The sequence below is a fragment of the Aotus nancymaae genome, unplaced genomic scaffold, assembly GCF_030222135.1.
Source record: "Aotus nancymaae isolate 86718 unplaced genomic scaffold, 86718_ANA_hifiasm-v0.15.2.pri h1tg000018l, whole genome shotgun sequence".
Taxonomy (NCBI): domain Eukaryota; kingdom Metazoa; phylum Chordata; class Mammalia; order Primates; family Aotidae; genus Aotus; species Aotus nancymaae.
In genome coordinates, this window is record NW_026988430.1 from 1,554,686 (window position 1) to 1,578,628 (window position 23,943).

At 45.3% G+C, this 23,943-nt stretch overlaps 1 protein-coding gene across 2 annotated transcripts in view; it reads left to right on the forward strand.

Moving 5' to 3' along the window:
* Positions 1 to 1,753: 1,753 nt before the first annotated feature.
* The window catches only part of ANKFY1 (ankyrin repeat and FYVE domain containing 1), a 90,987-nt gene continuing 68,797 nt past the window's right edge, over positions 1,754 to 23,943 (forward strand). For both annotated transcript variants that reach the window (XM_064378069.1, XM_064378070.1), the window contains exons 1-2: positions 1,754 to 1,787; positions 19,996 to 20,188. In XM_064378069.1, coding sequence (XP_064234139.1) covers positions 1,778 to 1,787; positions 19,996 to 20,188 — 203 coding nt within the window. In that variant the 5' untranslated portion in view covers positions 1,754 to 1,777. The remainder of the gene's footprint in view (positions 1,788 to 19,995; positions 20,189 to 23,943) is intronic.

The following is a 23,943-nucleotide window of genomic DNA, read 5'->3' on the forward strand; positions in this document are numbered from 1 at the left end:
CAGGCTTTACTTACGTTCTCTGTAACTCAGGGCTTACAAGCCTGTAAGAGTCCTCTCAAAAGACAAGGGCCTGCCAGGCGCGGTGGCTCACGCCTATAATCCCAGCACTTTGGGAGGCTGAGGAGGGTGGATCACGAGGTCAGGAGTTTGAGACCAGCCTGGCCAATATGGTAAACCCCGTCTCCACTGAAAATACAAAAATTAGCCAGGCATGGTGGTGGGTGTCTTTAATCTCAGCTGCTCGGAAGGCTGAGGAAGGAGAATCACTTGAACCTAGAAGGAAGAGGTTGCTGTGAGCCGAGATCGTGCTACTGCACTCCAACCTGGGCGACAGAGCAAGACTGTCTCCCCCCTCGCCCCCGCCAAAAATAAAAGACAAGGGCTCAGGGATACCATGAAGTCCTTTCACAGAGGGGTACATTCGCCTCTGGTAGAGGGCTCCTTAGAGCGAGGTTCGGATGAAGAGGCAGTCAAGCCCCTGAGCTCATCCATCCCTTCAGGTGAGTTCTTTGATCATGGGCATCTACTCCAAGCACGCTCTGAAAGGACACACGTTTGTTTATTCCTGCACGTGTGCTACTCAAAGGGAGAGGCCTCTGGTTTTCATCAAATTCTCAAAGGGGGCCATGGCCCTCCAAATCTTTAGGAACCACGAATTCTATTCCAATTTCCTCGTGAAACTGAGGTAGACTCAGATGCGGCATAAGGTTGGCAAGGCCTTGCCCATAATCAACACAGCAAGTCAGCTGCAGAACCAAACCCGAACTCGGATCTCCACTCCCAGAATAGCACACCATGGAAAACACCTCTTCAAACATTCTGAGCACCTGCTATATTCCAGACTCTAGGCTGGTGCTGCTGAGGTTAATGACAGTCATCATGCCAAATCAGGAATCGGCTATGACAGGACTACAACTTTCATGTAGTTTTTTTTTTTTTTTTTTTTTTTGAGACGGAGTTTCGCTCTCGTTACCCAGGCTGGAGTGCAATGGCGCGATCTCGGCTCACCGCAACCTCCGCCTCCTGGGTTCAGGCAATTCTCCTGCCTCAGCCTCCTGAGTAGGTGGGATTACAGGCACGCGCCACCATGCCCAGCTAATTTTTTGTATTTTTAGTAGAGACGGGGTTTCACCATGTTGACCAGGATGGTATCGATCTCTTGACCTCGTGATTCACCCGCCTCGGCCTCCCAAAGTGCTGGGATTACAGGCTTGAGCCACCGCGCCCGGCCATGTCATGTCGTTTTTATGTTACGACCCGGGCCATATTTGCAGGGTACTCCACGATAAACAGATGAGGCTGCTTGCGTCCAGGGGAGCCCGGCCTGCCGGGCCACTCTGCAGGCCCCAGAGGCTCACCGTCGGGCACACCTATAAACCATTCTCAACAGAGGGACGCTTGAGTGACGGCACTTCCACGGAGCCTGGCAAGTTGTCCCCTACCCTTCTTTTTGCCTCAGTGTGGCTGGCTCAGGGCAGCTCCCCCAAGCACCTCCTTACCCATACCACCTCCGCGCCTTTCGTCTCCTGCCGCAATCAGAAGGCTTACACATTTCAACACCGTCTCTCATCTCCCAGGTATCTGTCAGCCTACGCTTCAAAAACGACTCCCGCGGAGTCCAGCTCACCCCCTCAACTTTCATTCAGCCCTTTCCTCCCCGCGGCTCCGCCCTTTGCCGCGCCTCCCAGGATTCTCGCGAGACTTGGTGCCTCGGGTCCGCGCCGCCCCGGCTCTTCCGCGCACTTCTCGCGAGGCTGCGGGCAGTGCCGGGTCAGACATGGCGGAAGGTAGGGTTTCTGTGGAGCCGCGCGGGAAGACGCGGAGCTGTGGGGGCGCTGCCGGCCGGGCGAAGCTGCCCTGGGAGGGGACGGCCGGGCGTGGTTGCATGGGGGCCCCGCGGGTCTCGCGAGCCTTCCTTTCCAGCCTCGCCAGACCTCCGCGGGCCGGGGTCCGGAGTTCGGTTCCTATGGCAACGCCCCTCCCGCGATACGGGCCCCGCGGGACTGCGGCCGGCTGCGGAGCGGGGCTGGGAGGTCCCGTGCCGGTGCTGCGTGCAGCTGCGGGGCCGGAGGGCAGCGGGGGAGGCTTTTGAGTGCCAGGACGCCGGGGGAAGTAAGCCTTCTCCTTAAGAAATCGAAACTGCTGTCCTGGCACGTCTGCATCCGGAAGGGGTCCATCCCTCGCCTGCGGAAGAGCGTGGGACTCCTCGGGCTGGGCTGGGCTGGGGTGGGGTGGCGTGGGGGCGAGGCAGTGCCGAGCTGGCCCACGCGGCAGGCGGGCGCACTGGGGCTCCGGCTCCGCAGCAGCCCCTGCCTTCAGGCCAGGCGTGCTGATGAAGACGGGAGGAAGGGGTTTGCGGGAAGGGAGTTGGTCAAGGTCACACTACTCGCTAGAGGGCCGCTTGGACCAGACCTCTGTGCCTTTGCCTCCCAGTCCAGTGCCCACCCTCTGGTCTGGTGCACTTTTCATGACATTGCGGGTTAAGGCACTCTGGTCTCTCAGGGTCGGCCTCCCTTAATGTAGCAGTAATTAGAAGTCTTCATTGTCAAAGCCTCATTGTACACGTAGGGGGAAAGAAGGCCCAGAGACAGGGAGTTACATTTTAAGGACCGTGCAGCGACACTGCTGGGTCTGGCCAGCACGCTTCTCCTCTTTACCCCGTCATTGGAGAAAAATATTTTTTATTTGACCTTTGTTTATTGAGTGACTGCAATGTGCTTGGCCACGACCTGTCCTGTTGGTTTTGAGCTTTGACTGAACCTATCACTTAATGGATCTTAGATTTGGGCACACATGACAGTTGGTCGCCTTTTCTCGTTTACATTAGACTTCAGAACAACCTCGTGAAGGAGGCCTGGCATGTGCATTTGCCCTTTATTGATAAAGGAATGTAGGCAAAGTTACAGAGATAACTGGGACTGGCATCCAGTTGGTTTTGGGATGTGCGTGCGCGCGCGCGTGTGTGTGTGTATGTGTTTTGAGACAGGATCTCGCTCTGTCGCACAGGCTGGAGTACAGTGGCGCTTCAGCCTCCTCAGTAGCTGGGACCACGGCCACTCGACACCACACCCGGCTGATTATAAAAAGTGTGTGTGTGTGTGTGTGTGTGTGTGTGTGTAGGTGTAGCCAAGGCCTTGGCCCAGTGTTGTGGCTCGCGCCTGTAATGTCAGCGCTTTGGGAGGCTGAGGTGGGAGGATCGCTTGAGGCCAGGAGTTCAAGACCAGCCGGGCAACATGGTGAAATCTCGTATCTACAAAAAAATACAAAAATTAGCCAGGTGTGGTGGCATGTGCCTGTAATTCCAGCTACTTGGGAGGATAAGCCACGAACTACTAGGGAGGTGGGAGGATCTCTTGAACCCGGGAGGCGGAGGTTGCAGTGAACTCCACCAGCCTAGGCTACAGAGCAAGAGCCTGTCTTGAAAAAGAGAGAGACTAGTGTGAGCCACCGTGCCCAGCTTAAATTTAATTTCTTTTCTTTCTTTTTTTTTTTTTTTTTAAAGATGGGGGTTTCACCATGTCGGTCAGGCTGGTCTTGAACTCCCGACCTCAGGTGATCCGCCCACCTTGGCCTACGAAGTGCTTGGATTACAGGCGTGAGCCGCCACACCCGGCCAGATTTAATTTCTTATGATGTAGTACAACTTGCATTTCCAGGCAGAATTTTCTGTTTTTACATGTGAATGTTAAAGGTTGCAAAACAATAAAATGACTTCTATATTATGTAAAAAAAAAAAAAAAAAAAAAAAAGAGAGAGAGAGACAGAGAGAGGAAAAAAAAAAGAGAGACTAGGTTTCATTATGTTGCCCAGGTTGGTCTTCAGCTCTTGGGCTCAAGCAGTCCAACTGCCTTGGCCTGTCAAAGTGCTGGGGTTACAGGCGGGAGCCATTGCGCCTGGCAGCACTGTTTTTGTCTTTGCTTTTTATCCCTCCCTGGACAGGGAATCTTTTGGTGAATGTTGCCTGAAAGCAGAGAAGTAAGGAAAGGAGCAAAAAGCTAAGGCATTCCCTGAAGTTACTTTTTGGGTAAATCACAGAGTGTTCTTTGGGAGGCCGAGGCGGGTGGATCACGAGGTCAAGAGATCGAGACCATCCTGGTCAACATGGTGAAACCCCGTCTCTACTAAAAATACAAAAAATTAGCTGGGCATGGTGGCGCGTGCCTGTAATCCCAGCTACTCGGGAGGCTGAGGCAGGAGAATTGCCTGAACCCAGGAGGCGGAGGTTGAGGTGAGCCGAGATCGCGCCATTGCACTCCAGCCTGGGTAACAAGAGCGAAACTCCGTCTCAAAAAAAAAAAAAAAAAAAAATCACAGAGTGTTGTTTTACGCAGCAGACAGCTGTTGCCCACAGGAGTGAGGTAGGTAGAAAGGTTCAGGAAGGACTTCTGTGAGGTAATGTGTAGTCTGGCGCTTTTACATTAGGAAGGTAAGTTGAGTGTTTTGGGAATACGTTACCAAGGTTCAGATTGTGGAGGGCAGCTGATTTTTCACTCAGCAGTTTCACTCACACCTGCTGTGCTTTACAGTCAGGTTCCAGCCCTGAGGAGCCACAGGTGAGTCAGTATACTCATAATCCAGCACCTGCCTTGAGAGACATCTTGCCAGTGGGGTATCTCTCCTTAAAGATACAAAGAAAACATCCTTTCAAGGTTAAATTAGCAGAGAGAGAGCTAGGTAAGCAGTCATGAAGTTCTGACTGCAGTCTTGTCTTTTCTTTCTTGACAGAGTCAGAGTCTCATTTGCCCAGGCTGAAGTGCAGTGGCGTGATCTTGGCTCACTGCAACCTCCACCTCGCGGGTTCAAGCGATTCCCCTTGCCTCAGTCTCCTGAGTAGCTGGGATTACAGGCACCCGCCATCATGCCTAGCTAATTTTTGTATTTTTGTAGAGATGGGGTTTCACTAAATTGGCCAGGCTGGTCTTGAACTCCTAATCTCAGGTGATCTGCCTGCCTCGACCTTCCAAAGTGCTGAGATTACAGGCATGAGACACTACCCCCGCTGAAGTTTTTCTTTCACCTTTGCCATTACCTTTGCTGCGGTTTCCCTTTTACCTTTTTAGTGTCCCAACTTTTTGTTGGGATTTAAGCTTTTTAGAAACAATGTTGCAAACTTCCTAGGCAGCTGGGCCATTTAGCTCATTAACCTGAAGGTGCTTGTTAGGTAGGAAATGTTTCGTGGGATATTAATACTCCTTGTGCTTTAACCAGATTCCCAGAGCCCACTATGCTTGTTTGGAGAGACTCATTTAAATATAAATAAATAGCAGATATCCGTGTCATATAAGGTTGAATGATCTGTAAGCACACTCAGTGGGAACATCCCTGATAGTGGTTGGTAGGTAGTGTGAGAATGTGGGAGATGGTGCCTAGGAATAGCAAACAGAACCTTGAGAGAGTTGGGTATACAGCTGCTTTTGTGGCTTGTTTAGAGAACAACCTTCTTTCCTTCCATCTATCCATGGCTATTGATTTGACCATATATATTTAGCTGAAGTCTGTCCTAAAATTAGTTTTATTTCCTCACTCTTCTTCTCTGTGGCTATCCTGCTAATCTAAGCTTCATTTGTAGTTTTTTTTTTTTTTTTTTTTTTTGAGACAGGCTCTCACTCTGTCATCTAGGCTGGAGTGCACTGGCATAATCATAGCTCACTGCAATCTCCACCTCCCGGGCTCAAGTAATTCTCTCACCTCAGCCTCCCAAGTAGCTGGGACTGCAGATGTGTGTGCCACCACATGCAGCAAATTTTTGTATTTTTTGTAGAGTTGGGGTTTTGCAGTGTTGTCCAGGCTAGTCTTGAACTCCTCGGTTCAAGCTATTCACCTGCCTGGGCCTCCCAAAGTGCTGGGATTACAGGTGCAAGCCATCGCGTCCAGCCCTAAGCTTCCTTTGTAACTCAGCTACTTCAAAAGGTTCCAATTAAAAGGTTGCTTTTAACTTTTCCTCCTAGATTTTGCTTTCTCCCAGCCTAATTTCACACAGTTTCTAGTGTTCCCTTTAAAACATGAATCAGATCATGTCTCCCACTCTTCTTAATACTCCTGCCCCTCAGTGCCCAACTCTCACAGTTCTCCCAAGGGCCTTTAAGTATTAACAGGGTCTGGCCCCCGCTGAACATGTTCAGCCTCTTTCCTACTGCTCATTCACTGTGCCCCTGCCACACTGCCTTCCTCACTGTCCTTTGTATGTGCCCAACATGCTGCTACCTCTGCATCTTTGTCCCTGCAGTTCCCTTGGCCTTCAACAGCCCGCCACTGTCTCCACACAGCTAATGCCCTTTTCTTCACTCAGTGTCTGTTCAGTTCTCATCTCATTAGAGAGCTTCCCTCCCTGGAATGTAAACCCCATGAGGGCATGGACTTGTTCTGTTTTGCTCACTCCTGTATCTCCCAGTTTAGAATCATGCCTGTGGTTGAAGGAATGTAGTGATCCTTATTGAGCATCACCTGCTAGCCATCAAGAAAAGTTGCCTGAAAAAAAAAAAAAAATGGCAAAAAAAAAGAAGTTGCCTGGATACATCCTTAGCCTCTTGCCAGGCAAACTGGCTGGTCCAGCCTTTATTATGCTCTGGATAACATAAGTCTGCTAAGGGTTACCTAGCCTACTTTTCATCCAGCCCATTTTTGGTTTAGCAACTAAAATATAATGTTTAAGACTGGGCACAGTGGCTCACACCTGTAATCCCAGCACTTGGGAGGCCGAGGTGGGCAGATCACTTGAGGTCAGGAGTTCCAGACTAGCCTGACAAACATGATGAAACCCCATCTTTACTAAAAATACAAAAAGTTAGCCGAGCATGGTAGCAGGTGTCTGTAATCCCAGCTACTCCGGAGGCTGAGTCAGGAGAATCACTTACAACCTGGAGGCAGAGGTTGCAGTGAGCCAAGATCGTGCCACTGCACTCCAACCTGGGTGACAGACTGTCCGAAAAAATAGTAATAATAAAATAGGATATAATGTTTCAGAGCTTAGACTCTGTAGCGGGACATGGGTTTAAATCCTAGCTTAAGCTGTGATTGTAAGCAAGTCAGTTAATTGCCCTCAGTCTTAGTGTCCTCAGCTTTTTTTTTTTTTTTTTTTTTTTGAAACTGAGTCTTGCACTATCACCTAGGCTGTAGTGCAGTGGTGCAATCTTGGCTCACTGCAGTCTCCGCCTCCTGGGTTCAATCAGTTCTCCTGCCTCAGCCTCCCAAATAGCTGGGACTGCAGGCTTGCGCTACCATGCCCAGCTAATTTTTTTGTATTTTTAGTAGAGACAGGGTTTCAGCATGTTGGCCAGGACGGTCTCGATCTCCTGACCTTGTGATCCACCCTCCTCGGCCTCCCAAAGTGCTTGGATTACAGGTGTGAGCCACCGCGCCCGGTCTGTCCTTAGCTTTAAAAGGGGGATCATTCTAACTCACAGGTAGCTGTGGAGATCCTAGGAAATAGCACAGGAAGAGCCTTTTTCCACTGTGCCTGGCATTTTTTTCACAGTGCCTGATGTTTTGATCCTGGCACATGGTCTTTCTTGAGTGTCCTCTAAAGTCACTCTCCACTTCTTTTCCAGTAAAAGTAAACATTGGAAAAAAAATGTAAATGGTTTTTTTTTGTAAATAGTATATTGAACAGAAAATTTATAAACTTTTATTCTCAATGGAATTTGATCAGAAGAATACTTTTGACAACAACCCAAGTAACGTGGTGAAAACATTTCATGTTCTGAGTATTCATTGGCCAACACAATAGCCACTAGCCACATGTGCTTACTTAAATTTAATTAAAATTAAATAAAATTGAAAATGAACTTCTTAGCTGTACGAGTCCTAGTCCACGTACTCAATAGCCGTGTGGCTACAGCTCCCCTAATGGACAGCACAGATCAATAGAACACTTGCAGCATTGCCAAAAGTGCTTTAGACAGCACTGTTCCAGAAAATGCTTCATCAGTGTAGGTTGATAGAAATAAGGAAAGAAAGAACTTTGCTGTTTCTGGTTTTGAAATTTATCTGTTTATTGTTTTAATTATTAATCAAATGTCCCCGGTCGTTGATAATTATGTGTAGTCTAGAGACCTCTCAAGGACTGTTCCTTTTATACCGTTCTTTTCTTTTCTCTCCCTTTCCTTCCTTTCACTGCTGTCACCAGCTGTAGCTGTTGGCTTTCTCCTTGTGGATTATTTTTACTGAGAAAATAAAATTTATCCTTTATGTGGATACGTCAAAGTGAAGCTACTGTACTGTGCTGAGATACACGGGATTCCCTCACTGGCAAGGTGGCTTTGCTGTAGGCAAGTTGAGATATTATCATGATTTACAGCCTTGCGGAACGAAATGAACAAAATGAGGAATTGCCGTGTCCCCAGAATCTCCTGTTGAATGGAGGAGACCAAGAACCTGTGGTATTTATTGAACTCCGCCTAGGAAGGTATAGGCGGGAGGAGGGTGAGATAACCATAGAATGGGTCTAGAGGGAGAAGTAATTGCTAAACAAGAATAGCCAGAATTGAAGCTGATTCACAGGGAGTTCTGAAGTTAGGAGGGGAGATAAAATAAATTGTATATGAGAAAGTATTGCAAGGTGAAAGGTAAAACATGCTTAGGAGTTACTTTGAAAACTCAGAATAGGGAGAGATTTTTTTAAGTAAGTAATGGAGAGTGTATTTTGGATGATCAGGGAAAATCTTATTGCAGGAGATGTTGCTTGAGCTGAGCTTTGAAAAATGGCCCTCCTTTGGACATGGGGACATGAGATGGGGGAGAGGTGCCTATTCTAGGTGGAAGGAATTAGTGGGATGTGAGGTTGGCAGAGTATGTTAAGGGCCAGAAAATTAAGGGCATTGGTCACGCTTTTGGATTTTATTCTGAGAGTCCTGGGGCGATACTTCTGAAAGGAATCGGCCAAGGTAGTGATGTAAGTGGAATCGTCTGAGGCATGATGGAGTGACTGCAGTGTAGAGGATGGACATGGGAAGAAAGGAAGCCAGAGAGCAAGCTGGTAGCAATTGATGCTGAGCCATTTGGTAGGAGGCTGTGGGGCTGGTGAGGATGGATGGGAGAAAGACCACAGAAGGTATACAAGACAGGACCTTTGAAACCTGCTTAAATGTTGCTGCGAGACAAAGCTAAAAGATGACTCCAGGGTTCTAGGTCGGGGTGACTTGGACAAATGGCTGAGCTGCGAACAGGCAGAGGAGGAATAGATTTGAGAACAAATATTTTGACCTCACTTTTGGGCATATTCTCTTTGCCTGGTATACTACTGTGTGGTTATGTTTAAGTTGGAAATGTTTCCAGTCAGGAATTTGGGAATTTGGTGGAAATTAGCTAATATTTGTTGTACATCTCTTATGAAACCAGCCCAATTGTCAGTGCTATACAAGGTGAGCTTTTGAAAGAGGTGTAAGTCATGCCACTGACTTTAATACAGAGGCAGACAAAACTATCAGAGTTGAATTGCATCAGGAAAAATCTATTTTACGGTAGGGGCAAGCTACTGTGGCCAGGGATGACAAAATGAGCAGGACGCAACCTTAACCTTGATGGAACTTGCAGAACAGAGGGGGAAGGCAAAGTGTTTTAAGTAAGTGTGCATGTTGTACTTTCTAGTTATACTGGGTTTTCTCTTCTACGTTCATGTTAATGGCACAGCTGTTCAGCCAGACTCTCAAGTCGCTGACCAAAAAGTTATCCCTGACTCCCCCGCAAATCTGCATCAGTCACCAAATCCCCTGGATGCTGTATACCTCTCACATCTGTGCGTTCCTCTCTCCTTCATTCCGTTAGTACAGATGAGTAGTTCTCAACCTGGAGGACCCTGCACGGTACAGTCACCTGGGAGTTTTTTCAAAATCCAGATTTGTGGGCTGGGTGTGGTGGCTCACACCTGTAATCTCAGCACTTTGGGAGGCCAAGGTGAGCGGATCAGGAGGTCAGGACTTTGAGACCAGCCTGATCATCATGGTGAAACCCTGTCTCTACTAAAAATACAAAAATTAGCCAGGCGTGGTGGTGCACACCTGTAATCCTAGCTACTTGGGAGGCTGAGGCAGAAGAATTTGAAGCCTGGACATGGAAGTTGCAGTGAGCCAAGATCCCTCCATTGTACTCCATCTTGTGCCACAAGAGCAAGACTCCGTCTCAAAAAAAGAGAAAGAAAAAAGAAAAGCAGTAGTGGTGGTTAATTCATTACCAGTGAAGAGCTTTTCTAATCTGATGCCAACAAGGAAGATAGTATTTTCTGGAAGTTGAAACTTTAATGATTAACATTTTATGTGGAAGATCCTAATAGAAGCCTGTAACAAAAAATTATTCTTGTGGTTCTCAAAATCGAATGTCATCACAGCCTTTACAGTCATATCTCTTTTATCTAATGGACATAGTTAAAGCAGAATAGGTATAAAATCATTTAGTCATTAAAGAATTACATGGCTGAGCGCAGTGGCTCATGTCTGTAATCCCAGTACTTTGGGAGGCTGAGGTGGGTGGATTACTTGCGGTCAGCAGTTCAAGACCAGCCTGGCCAGCATGGTGAAACCCCATCTCTACCAAAATACAAAAAAAAACCAAAAAAAAAAAAAATTAGCCAGGCATGGTGATGCATGCCTGTAATCCCAGCTGCCTGGGAGGCTGAGGCAGGAGAATGGCTTGAACCAGGGAGGCGGAGGTTGCAGTGAGCCGAGATTGTGCCATTGCACTCCAGCCTGGGCCACAGAGCAAGACTGTTTAAAAAAAAAAAAAAAAAAAAATTACATGAAGAGGCTGGGCACAGTGGCTCACGCCTGTAATCTTAGCACTTTGGGAGGCTGAGGCTGGTGGATCATCTGAGGTCAGGAGTTCAAGACCAGCCTGGCCAACATGGTGAAACCTCATTTCTACTAAAAATACAAAAAAATTAGCTGGGTTTGGTGGCAGGTGCCTGTAATCCCAGCCACTTTGGGATGCTTAGGCAGGAGATCGCTTGAACCCAGGAGGCAGAGGTTGCAGTGAGCTGAGATCAGGCCATTGCACTCCAGCCTGGGTGACAAGAGTGAAACTCTATCTAAAAAAAAAAAAAAAAAAAGTTACATGAAGAACACTAATTCACTGCTAAAGTTTTGGCTAGAATATAAGAACTACAGGAGTGTAGAGAAAGAAGATGTCTTTGCTCTAAAGACTTAGAGTAAGTGGTGTTGGTGGTGTTACTCTAAAAAGACTTACTGCATACCATGTGGGTTAGAACTGGTGGCCAGAGGGGAGTAGAGTGCATTTACGGAAGGAAATGCAACTCATTTAATTCCTGGATTAATTAATGGCTAATCTTGATGTTCTGATGCTGGAGCTGAAATCTGGCATCATGGTATTAATGGATTGGGCTCTGGCTTAAGACGCCAAATCTTGGCTGTATCTTCTGCTAATGGTGTGATTGTAGGCAATTCACTTAACCCAAGTGAATTTCACTGTTAGCATATTACTTTTTCAGTATAGTTAGAATCTGAGATGAATGTGAAGAACTTAACTGCTATAGGAGACATCAAAAATATTCCCACTTTCTCTTTTATTGCAAAATATTACAGGAAAGTATACATTTTCTTTACTCCATAAAATGATGTTGACACTAATGTAGCAAAAAGTTACTAGGGTATTAAAATCTTTTACTATACAGAATTTTTGTTTTGTAGGGATAGGTGTTTCAGTTTCCTGTGGCTGCTGTAGCAAATTTCCACAAGTGGGATGGCTTAAAACAACAGAACTGTGTTCTTATGACCCTGTAGGACAGAAGTCGTCAATCAGTATCACTGGGCTCAAATCAAGCTGTCAGTAGGGCCCTATTCCCTCTGGAGGCTCCAGGAGAAAATCTTCCTGATTCTTCAGCCGAAAGAGGCTGCTGACATTCCTTGGCTAGTGGCTGCATCACTCCAGTCTGCAAGGACAGCATCTTCACATTTCTCTCTGTTCTGTATTTACATGACCTTCTGCTCTGAGTGGGTCAAATCTCCCTCTGCTTCCTCTTATAAGGATACATGAACAGTTATGTGCTGCATGACGATGTTTGGTCAATGCAGAGACACTTTTTTTGGTCATATAAGGCAACATTCACAAGTTCCAGGGATTAGGATATTAGTATCTTATGGGGATGGGGGCATTTTTCAGCCTACCATGGTAGGTAAAGTCGGAAGATTTCTAAAATTCTTCTGTGTGCAGTTTCTGAATGCTCAAAGACCATGTGTGCCGCACAGTTCAAGATACTGCCAGTGAAGTGAATAAGATGGTTTCTGGGATCAGGAAACCTACGCCAATCAGAATGCCATATTAGGAAAGTGGTACTTTTGTAGACAGTGGAGAACCAGCTGAAATTGTTTGGTTGGGTAAGCTGTGTTTTAGGAATATTATTAATAGTGTATGTGGGATAGAATAGAGACGTGGAAGGATGAGAAGGGCAACAGGTTATGTGTGTAAGTGATGCTAAGGCCTCAAGGAAATGTTGGTGTGATCAGCAAGAAATAGAAAGATGTCATGGTACATCCCAGAGGAAGGAGTTGTTAGATTTATTGAGGTGTGATTGACAATAAAATTTACTAATTGTAACTGTATATACCAAATATATACAGTCATATGGCCACCAGCACAATCATGATAGATTTCTATCACCATAAGAACTTCCCTTGAATTCCTTTGCAGTCAGTCTCATTCCCGTGGCTTCTGGCAATCACTGATCTGCTTTCTCTTGCTATAGTTTGCCTACTATGTTTGTTGTTGTTGTTGTTATTGTTTTTTTTTTTTTTTTTTTGAGACAGAGTCTCACTCTTGTTGCCCAGGCTGGAGTGCAGTGGCACCATCTTGGCTGACTACAACCTCTGCCTCCCAGGTTCAAGCAATTCTCCTACCTCAGCCTCCCAAGTAGCTGGGATTACAGGCGTGTGCTGACCCGGTCCAGCTAATTTTTGTATTTTTAGTAGAGATGGGGTTTCACCTTGTTGGCCAGGCTGATCTTGAACTCCTGACCTCAAGTGATCCTTATTTGCCTACTATGAAACTACACTTTCATATGGGATCATTCAGTATGTAATCTTTAATGCCTGGCTTCTTTCACATAGCATATTGCTTTTGAGCTACATCTGTACCTCATGTGTCTTGCATCAGTCCTTTCTGTTTTATTGCTGAGTCCTATTCTCTTATTTGGATAGGTGACGGTTTGTGTTGGTTTACCAGCTGGACATTCAGGTTGTTTCTCGTTGTTATGAATAAAGCTTCATTGAACATTTAGATAGAAATCTTTGTGTTTGTTTTGAGGAAACACCTGGAGGTGGAGTTGTTGGCCGTAAGCAAGTATATGTTTAACTTGATAAGAAAGCGTCAAACTTTTCCAGGATGATTATGCCATTTTGCATTTCCATTAGCAATGTATGAGGCTTCTAGCTTCTAGTTCTCCAATTTTTTTTTTTTTTTTGAGATGGAGACTCACCCTGTTACCCAGGCTGGGGTGCAGTGGTATGATCAAAGCTCACTGCAACCTCAGACTCCTGGGTTCAAGCAATCCTCCCATCTCACCCTCCTGAGTGGCTAGAACTACAGGTACACACCACCACACCTGGCTAATTAAAGTTTTTTTTGTGGACACAGGGATCTCACTGTGTTGCCCAGCTGTTCTCGAACTCTTAGCCTCAAGCTTTTCTCCTGCCTCAGCCTGCCAAACTTTTGGGATTATAGATGTGAGCCACTGCGCTCGGCCTAGTTCTCTAAACCTTTGCCATGAGTTTTTAATTTTAGCCATGCTAGGGGTGTGTAGTGGTATTTTATTGTGATTTTAATTTGCATCTTAATTACTAATGATGAACATCTTTTCATATGCTTATTTGTAGACATTTATCTTTTTTGGTGAAGTCTCCAGGTTTTTTGGCCCTTTTTTATTCGGTTGTCTTACTGAATTGTAAGAGTTCTTAATATAATCTGTCTGCAAGTCTTTTGTTTTTTTTTAAAGATGGAGTCTCACTCTGTCACCCAGGCTGGAGTGCTGTGGTGTGATACCGGCTCATTGCAGCCTCCACCTCCCAGGTTCAGGTGATTCTCCTGCCTCATCTCCTGAGTAGCTACAGCTACAGGCATGTGCCACTACACCCAGCTAATTTTGTGTTTTTTGTAGAGATGTGGTTTCTCCATGTTGGCCGGCCTGGTCTCAAACTCCTGACTTCAAGTGATCCACCCACTTTGATCTCCCACAGTGCTGGGATTAACGGCATGAGCCATCGCTCCCGGCCTTGTCTGCAAGTTTTTTGTTGGATGTTTTGCAAATATTTTCTCTCAGTCTATGGCTTGCCTTTTTATTTTTTTATAACTTTTCAAGAACAATTTTTAAAATTTGGTAAAGTCAAATTTAGCCATTTTTCTTCTGTATTTTTTTTTTTTTTTTTTTACAGTTTATGTTTGCTTAATCTGAGGCCACTAAGATTTTTTCTCTGTTTTAGTTTGGAAGTTAGGTAGTTTTTGTTTTTTTAAATTTTTATTTAATTTTTAAAAATTTTACTTGGCAATGATTTGAAGCTCATTTTTGTTTTATCAGGCTGGAGTGCAGTGGCTGTTCACAGATGTGATCATAGTGCTTTATAACGTCAAACTCCTGGGCTCAAGTGATCCTTCCTCCTCAGCCTCCTGAGTAGCTGGGACTCCATCTGGCTCTAGGAGGGCTCTAGTTTTAACCTTTACGTTTAGATATATGATTTTGAGTTAATTTATATATATAGTGGCATCTAAGATAGGGATTTGCCTTTTTCATATGGATATCCAATTTTTCTGGTCCCATTGTCCTTTCCTCGTTGAAATGCCTTGACACTGTTGTCAAACTATTTGGTTATATATGTGAAAGTCTCTTTCTGGATTTTGTTATATTCCATTGCTCTGGATGTCTATCTTGATGCCAGTATGATGCTGTCCTAGTTACTGTAACTTTATTACCAGCCTTGAGTCATGTAAATGCTAAACCTTTCTTTTTCTTTCCCCATACCCAGAATTTTTTTGGCTAGACTTTGCATTTCCACCTGAATTTTAGAATCAGCTGTGTATGGTTGTGCATATCTGTAATCCCAGCAGTTTGGAATACCAAAGTGGGAGGATCCCTTGAGGCCAGGAGTTCAAGACCAGCTTGCACAACATACTAAGACCCTGTCTCTACAAAAACATTTAAAAAAATTGTCCAGGTGTGGTAGTCCTCACTTGTAGTTTAAGCGCTTGGGAGTCTGGGGTAGGGAAATCACTTGAGCCCAAGAGCTCGAGGCTACAGTGAGCTATGATCAGGCCACTGCACCCCAGGCTGGTGACAGAGAGAGAGCCTGTTTCAAAAAAAAAAAAAAATTAGAATCATTCTTTCAAATTCTACAAAAATAGTTTGCTGGGATTTTTGTTGGGAAGGTATTGAATCTATAGATCAATTTGGAGAGACCTGACATCTTAACAATATTGAGCCTTCCAATCCATGAGCGTAGTATAGAATTCTGTTATTTACGTTGCTTTTCATTTCTGTCAGCAGTGTTTTACAGTTTTCGGTGTGCATGCATTGCACATTTTGTTAAATTCATCTCTAAATATTTTGTATGTTTGGTATACTGTTATAAATGCATTATCATAGCCTGTACATTGATGGCGTAGAGCCTTGATAACATGAAGGAGGAGGAAGGCTTTGATTTAAGGAAGATGGGAAGTTTGATTTTGGACTTGTTGAGTTAGTACCATTTGGTCATTCTTTCAGCAGGAGGTGTTGAAAGAAAGAGATTTGGGTCCACTTTTATAACAGTGACAATAGAGTATGGGCATGCATGAGACCACCTTCAAGGAAGAAAATTTAGCAGAAGTTGAGTTTTAGGTCTGAACGTTGCAGGACTGTGCCCTTTTAGAAAGTGGGTGGTCAGAATAGGAGGTGAAGGATCTGTAACAAGGTTAGGAAGAAAGTGGAGTACAGAGTTAGGAAGCCAAGTTTTAAGAATGGGGTGTTTGAGAGTCGGGTGCTACAGGGAGATGGAGGAGCTCGAAGAATAAGGAAAAGGTCATTGAAGTGGGTGATTTTATCATTGTGACTGTTTAGTAGAGTGAGGTGAGTAGAAGCCCAGTTTCAGAAGGTTCGGGAGGGAAGGCAGGGAGTAGTGACTAAAGAGGACTCTTAAGAAATCGGTGAAGGCGAAGCGTGTGATTGACGGGCAGCCAGGAGCACAACTGCCGAAGAGATGTCTGCCTTGGGGTGGGAGGGAAGCTTGGGGAGAGGCATGTCCTGGAGATGCAGCGGCTGTCGTGGCATGGGGTCTGTTAAGAACTGAGAAGTTACAGAATTCTAGGCATCCAAGATAGATAACTGCTTGCTTCCCCTTTCATTTGGCTCCATGTGTCTGTCGTTTTAACATCCTGATTCTTTTTTTTTTGAGACGGAGTTTCACTCTTGTTGCCCAGGCTGGAGTGCAATGGAACGATCTTGGCTCACAGCAACCTCCTCCTCCTGGGTTCAAGCGATTCTCCTGCCTCAGCCTCCCAAGTAGCTGGGATAACAGGCATGCACCACCACGCCTGGCTAATTTTGTGTTTTTAATAGAGATGGGGTTTCTCCATGTTGGTCAGGCTGGTCTCGAACTCTCGACCTCAGGTGATGTACCTGCCTCGGCCTCCCAAAGTGCTGGGATTACAGGTGTGAGCCACTGCACCCAGCCAACATCCTAATTTTTTTTTTTTTGAGAAGGAGTCTCGCACTGTCGCCCAGGCTGTAGTGCGGTGGCGCGATCTTGGCTCCCTGCAATCTTTGTCTCCTGGGTTCAAGCAATTCTTCTGCCTCAGCCTTCTGAGTGGCTGGGACTACAGGCGGGAACTGCCACGCTCAGCTAATTTTTTTGTATTTTTAGTAGAGACAGGGTTTCACCTTGTTTGCCCAGACAGTCTTGATCTTCTGACCTTGTGATCTGCCTGCCTCACCCTCCCAAAGTGCTGGGATTACAGCTTCCTTATTCTTTAAAATCACCTACAACAGGGGGACAGGGGTTGTTTGGCCTCTCAGCCAAATCTGACCTGAGACTTGTTGACTTGTTTTTGTGCAGTTCTTAAGCTAAGAATTTATGTATATGTTATGCATGTAATATATAAAAGTAACCTGTAAATATTAACTATATCTTAAATATTTTTAACTGGTTGAAGAAAAATCATATCATGTATCATGATGTGAAAATTATATGAAATTCAATTTTCAGTGTTCATAAATATTTTTAGTCCTTAAGCTAAGGATGTATGTATATGTTATACATATAATATAGAAAAATAAAGGATGCAGGGAAGCATGTGAAAGAGACAGAGAACCAGAATAAGAGGGTGGCATTGTGGTTGCTGTGGTTGCTGAAATAAGGGAAGAAAAGGGATGGACAACAGTGTGATGTGCTGTCAGAGGTCTAGGAGGAGAGCCACTGGCAGGAGTCCACTGGATTTGGGAATTGGAAGATCATGGCTGAGAGGAGTTTCAAGGGAATGGTGGGACAGAACGAGGGAATGGCAGGTGAGACAGTGGTGTGTGGTAGCTAGAGATGGAGGGGCTGAGGGTTTCAGATGTGATGTGGAAGTAGGAGGCTTTAATAGATAGAGACTCGAACTGGTTTATGTGCTGTCTCGAACCACCCAGTTGAAAGAGAGACTGGAGTTGCAGGAGATGGGTTGTGGATGATAAAGCGAAGGTCCTGAGGAGCGTGAAGAGATTTGGGGAGCACATGGGGGATTAAACTTGGAAGGGAAGGAGATTCCCTCTTAATACCCTCTTCAAGGAAGCAGAGGGGTGTGGGAATCATTGCTGGCACTGTGGGAGTTATTGGCAGTATTTCTCAGGGCATTGGGCTGGAATGAGGCAGCTTGGATCGGAGATGGGCTTGAGGGCAGTGTCAAGATTTGGAATGTCTGTGGTGTGGAGTAGGGAGTGGGGAAGGGACCAAGGCCCGGGGGATGATTGTAGCAGCACTGTGGAGCCATGGAGACCTTGATTGATAAAGCTGCCAGTTTGCATGGTTACATAAATCCCCTGTCTCATCCCTTCTCAAGACTCCAGACCCCAGATGAAGGAGAAGTTTCATGACTGTTTGCTTCCTTAGCCTTTCCTGACCTCTTAAATTAACTTTCTATATAGGCTCTCATAGCTGTTTTTACCTTCCAGGTCTCTAATGTAGAGTTGTAGTTTTGCATTTGACTGTTGTAATTATTTTAATTATAAATTATAAAAAAAGTTACTTGACTTCTGGCCGGGCGTGGTAACTATGCCTATAATCCCAAAACTTTGGGAGGCCGAAATGTGAGGATCACTTGAGGCTAGGAGTCTGAAACCAGCCTGGCCAACATGTCAAAACCCTGTCTTTACTAAAAATACAAAAATTAGCCAGGCGTGGTGGTGCCACCTGTTGTCCCAGCTGTTTGGGAGGCTGAGACAGGAGAATTGCTTGAACCCGGGACACAGAGGTTGCAGTGAGCCAAGATTGCGCCACTGCACTCCAGCCCAGGCAATAGAGTGAGATTCTGTCTCAAAAAAAAAAAAAAATTGTTGACAGGCGCAGTGGCTCACGCCTGTAATCCCAGCACTTTGGGAGGCCAAGATTGGTGGATCAAAAGGTCAGAAGTTCAAGGCCAAGATTTGTGGATCAAAAGGTCAGAAGTTCAAGGCCAAGATTTGTGGATCAAAAGGTCAGAAGTTCAAGGCCAGCCTGGCCAACGTAGTGAAACCCTGTCTCTACTAAAAATAGAAAAATTAGCCGGGCATGGTGGTGCTCACCTGTAGACCCAGCTACTCCAGAGGAGAATCGCTTGAACCTGGGAGGCAGAGGTGCAGTGAGCTTAGATTGCACCACTGCACTCCAGCTTGGATGACAGAGCGAGACTTTGTCTCAAAAAAAAAATTGTTTCTCTTTGTTTTTCTCAGTAACTCGGAGCTCTGAGGACAGATATATCAGAGTGCGCTTATCATTGTGCAGGGTCCAGCACCTAGTGGACGCTGGATAGATGCTTGTTGCATTGAATGAATCAAAGACAGTGGTTCTCAACCTTTTTACCTGCCCAGTGCACCTGTGGAAGTTGACTTGCCTCCATCTGAACCCTTATTGACTGCCCTGATTGTCACCTGAAGGAGGACAGGTGTCAGGGTTGGGGATAGTTAATATGATCACAGGCCCTGGAATGAGAATGTTGGGCTCAGATCCCAGCCCGTCCTCTCACCAGCCTTGCAGCCTAGGGGAATCATAACCTCTCTGTGCCCTAGTGTCCTCCTCTGTAAAATGGGCGTGGAATGTAGCAGTACCTGCCTCATAGGCTTGTCGTAAAGATGACATGAAGCTGAGCACAGTGGGATGTGCCTGTAGTCCCAGGCTGAAGCAGGAGGAACGATTGAGTCCAGGAGTTTGAGTCTAGCCTGGGCAACAGAGTGAGACCTTCATCTCTTAAAAAAAAAAAAAAATTAAATGAGGGAATTTATATAAAGCTTTTAGAAGAACATGGAAAAATTAGGAAATTGTTATTACTGTTAGTGGTTTCAAAAAATCTCATAAGTGATTTTGATAGCTTTTTCTCCTGGAGACTCCTGGCTTTATGGGAAAGGATTGGCAGGGCAGGTGCCTGTTGGCATCTTAGTGTATATCTCTTCATTGTCATCTACTGAACACTGAGCTTCTGAGAGGAGAAATCCCTGTAACCATGATGGTCTTCTTGCTCCAGCACCCTGAAGCAAAGCCATTCTTCTTCTTTTTTTTTTTTTTTTAATGAATACTTTAAAAAAATGGAGACAGTATATTGCCCAGGCTGGTCTCGAACTCTTGGGCTCAAGTGATTCCCCTGCTTTGGTCTCTCAAAGTTTGGGATTGCAAGTGTGAGCCACTGCACCCAGCCCTCGAAGCCATTCTTGATCCTGTAGGACTAGCACTAAGAAATAGTAGAACTGCCAAGGGGCCGGTCACTTGGGTGTCTTTCCCATCTGTGTGATGAGGGCACAGTGAATGCTGCCTGCTTTACACCAGCCACGGTAAACTTGATGCTTTGTTTGCGTTGCAGAGGAGGTGGCCAAGTTGGAGAAGCACTTGATGCTTCTACGGCAAGAGTATGTCAAGCTGCAGAAGAAATTGGCAGAGACAGAGAAGAGATGCACTCTCTTGGCTGCGCAGGCAAACAAGGACAGCAACAGCGAGTCCTTCATCAGCCGCCTGCTGGCGATTGTGGCGGACCTCTACGAGCAGGAGCAGTACAGGTGAGCTCCTGGACACCAGAGGCCCCTGGGCTTTGCTCCTGGGCCAGGCGACAACATTTGTCATTGACTTTCTTCACAAATTTATTTCTCTCTTATAAGGATATTAGCAAATCTTTATTCCCCAGAATAGAAGCTCCTTGAGGCAAGATTTTTCTCTCTCCTGTTTACTGCTTCAGCAAAGTGTCCGGGAGTCATGGTGATAGCATTGCTAATGCAAACAGGAATTGGCTTACATTATCTAGGAATTCAGAGGGCAAAGGTCCGTTTCTCTTGAGATGGTCAGAGGAAAACAGGCTTGGAACTAGTCGGAGAGTGCATCCTGATGGTTGAGGGTGAAGTCTGCAGCCATACAGCTTGCGTTAGCAGCTCAGCTGGCCACTTATTAGCTGTGTGACCTCAATCTGTGTGACATGCCTCAGATTCGTAATCTGTAAAATGAGGTTGCTACTGCTACTTACCTTCAGGTTGTTGTGAGGATCACATTAATAAACACAGGTTAAGCAATTAGGACACTGCATAGCACGTAGTAAGTGCTCAGTTGTTAACTGTCGTTATTCTTTTTAAAACTTAAAGTTTTTCACCGGTTATAGCAGCGATAGAATGTTAGCTGTTGTTATTTAAGTGAGTTTTGAGGTAGATGTTAGAGGCCGGATAGGATTTAATGGATAAAGACAGTAATATTACAAGTAAGGAGAGTAACTGAGAAAAGTCTCAAAGGTGAGGAAATACAGAGGGTTCAGATGACAGAGAGGGCCAGGCCAGGGTGCATGCCTGCTAGCGCAGCAGAGAGAGAGATGGGGAATGTGGGCTGGATTGCGTTAGGATGCTCAGGTGAGGAGTCTGGACTTGGTCCTCTGGTAAGTAGAGCCGTGCGTTTCCAGTATGGGGACTCTCATAATCAGGGTCGTGTTTTAAGAAGATTAACGTGCGGCCGGGCACAGTGGCTCACGCCTGTAATCCCAGCACTTCGGGAGGCTGAGGCGGGCAGATCACCTGAGGTCAGGAATTTGAGACCAGCCTGACCGATATGGTGAAACCTCGTCTCTACTAAAAACACAAAAATTAGCTGGGCGTGGTGGCGGGCGCCTGTAATCCCAGCTACTTGGAAAGCTGAGGCAGGAGAATTGCTTGAACCCGGGAGGTGGAGGTTGCAGTGAGCCAAGATTGTGCCACTGTGTTCCAGCCTGGGCAACAGAGAGAGACCCTGTTTTAAAAATAAAAAGAGATTACCATGCTAATGTCATGTGGGTGAAATTGTAAAGAGAAAAGAGCAGGGCAAGCACCTGCGATGTTGCATATAGTCCAGACCAGCAATGATGAAAGACTGAATTGGGATGCTGGACATGGCAAAGAAACAGATGTGAATAGACGTAAGAAGGAAGGACTTGAGCCACTTGGGAGAGAGAAGCTCAGTCTAGGTAAGACTTAGTAAAATTTTCAAATAAATTAGGACACTTTAAACAGGTCACTCATGCCTGTAATCCTAGCAGGTGGATCACCTGAGGTCAGGAGTTTGAGAGCAGCCTGGCCAACATGACAAAATCCCATCTCTACTAAAATACAAAAATTAGCCAAGGGTGGTGTTGCACACCTGTAGTCCGAGCCACTCAGGAGGCTGAGGCAGAAGAATTGCTTGAACCTGGGAGGTGGAGGTTGCAATGAGCTGAGATCGCACCACTGCACTCCAGCCTGGGTGATTGCATGAGACTCTGTCTCAAAAAAAAAAAAAAAAAATCAAAATTTAGAGAATGCAAATAACAAAAAAATAAAATAACTCAGTATTCAAGACTACTATCATCTTAGTCCTTTTTTTTTTTGACAACTCAAAAAAAGAATATTTTAATAAAAATTACTCATAAAACTCCTAATAAATTTTAAAGAGCAAGGTATTCCTTATTACATTTATAAAAGAACATTTGGTCCTTTTACAAAAAGCTCCCTTTTAATTTAAATACATTTCTTATTTACAGATTAAGCATAAAATATAATCTACAGTTGCAAAGCATATTGCACATTACAGAGACAGAAGCATTTGTGTATTTCAGTAAGTTTTCCCAGAGTTTCCAACTCTACACTTTGTAAAAAGATTTGCCTTTCTTATGCATAATAAATAAAAATGCAGCTTGTGTTTTGCTATTTAAAACTAAAACAAAATAACCTTTAAAAATATTATTCTTCTGCCTCGCAGAAAGAAGGAAGAGGGTAGAGAATCAGGGAGTTCCACAGGTTCTTATTTTTACCAGATTCAAGCGGAGCATAACCCTGAGTCCTGCGAAACCTGGGACACACGGCCCAGCCCGTCCCACCTCCTCACTTTCCCAAGGAGTCCCTGCCCTGCAGGGAAGAGGCACTAGAATAGGAGCTGGATGTCTGGGAATGGACAAGAAAGCTCAGGATTTTCTTCTAAAGTCCCTGCTCAGTCACCCTGCGGCTAAGGTAATCACTCAGCCCTAACTTTTCATCAACACTAAATTTGAAAAAAGTTCATTGCTTTTGTCAACAGATGAAAAAAAATTATCAAAGAGAGAGGCCTCTGGAGCCCTCCAGAAAGCAGAAAGGAATGTCTCATGTTGAGTCTGCACAATCCATAGAGAAATTACAGGTGGCAATCATTCAGTAAACTGAACTAAGAAATCATTAAGAGGAATATTTTCCTTTGGTGGGAAGAAGGGAGAAGGGGAGGAAGAAGTAAGGCCCTCAGATTGCACAACAGCACTTACCAAACCAGGTACTTCGTAGACTTTCCTCCAACAGTCATGTGCACAGACACTATCCTGGTGCATTTTTCTTTAAATACATAGAAAATTATTTCAGTGCCACATGCACACTCCATGATCTAAGACAAGAAAAGCCCAGGACATCATCAGAACCTGGGGATTCGCTTACAATGAATAAGTTCTGGCCCAAGTGCTGGAAAAAAAAAATAAAAATAAAAATAAGGGAAGATTTGAAAACAGAAGCTGGTTTTTCACAATGGCCAGTGCAACTGGAGTACCGGAAAACCCTTCCTTTCCATTTATTCTTCCAGAAGGGATTCCTCAGTCACAGCAACTAAAGTAGCTAAGCCTGCCCTGTAATGATCTGTAAGTTTGTGGTGAGAGAATTATGCTTATCAAGCCAACTATAAGGCAGCTTTCTACAATAGTTCTGCAAAATGCTTCCGTCACATTGAGCAAAGCTGACACTAGACACTAGCTACACGTGGGAATAGGAAAACAGGCAAGGCTCAGAGCTGCTGCAAAGGATGAAGTCCACTCAGATTCGAGGCATTCCTGGGGCAAAGCACTGAGCAAGGCAACTTCTCTGGCAATCTCCTCCTCAGCCACTCTCTACCCAGTATTTCAGAATACAGAAAAGAAGAAACTGCAAAAGCCCTGCAGGATATATCACAGTTGTTGATATTCTGATTTTCAAAAAGAAAACAAGTGACCTTTGAAGCTGGCTCTATGAATCTTCTTTTTACAATGGACACTAGACAGCCTTCTGGCATCCAGCCCCACAAACCACTGACTACATAGCATCAAACTTTGGACTGGGTAGGTCTGGAAGCTCAACAACCAAGATTAATATGCACTAACTCATTCACCCTCAGTCTCACCCATTGGTATGAATTCCAGTACCCAGAACTCAAGAGGGTTTGTGATTTAACATAAAACACATTTCCTGGCAGCCCGTCGCCCCTGAGAGGCACCTGCAGCACTCTGTGCACTGCAGGCACAAGATCCCTGTTCCCTATTCCAGGAGCATGAGGAGGA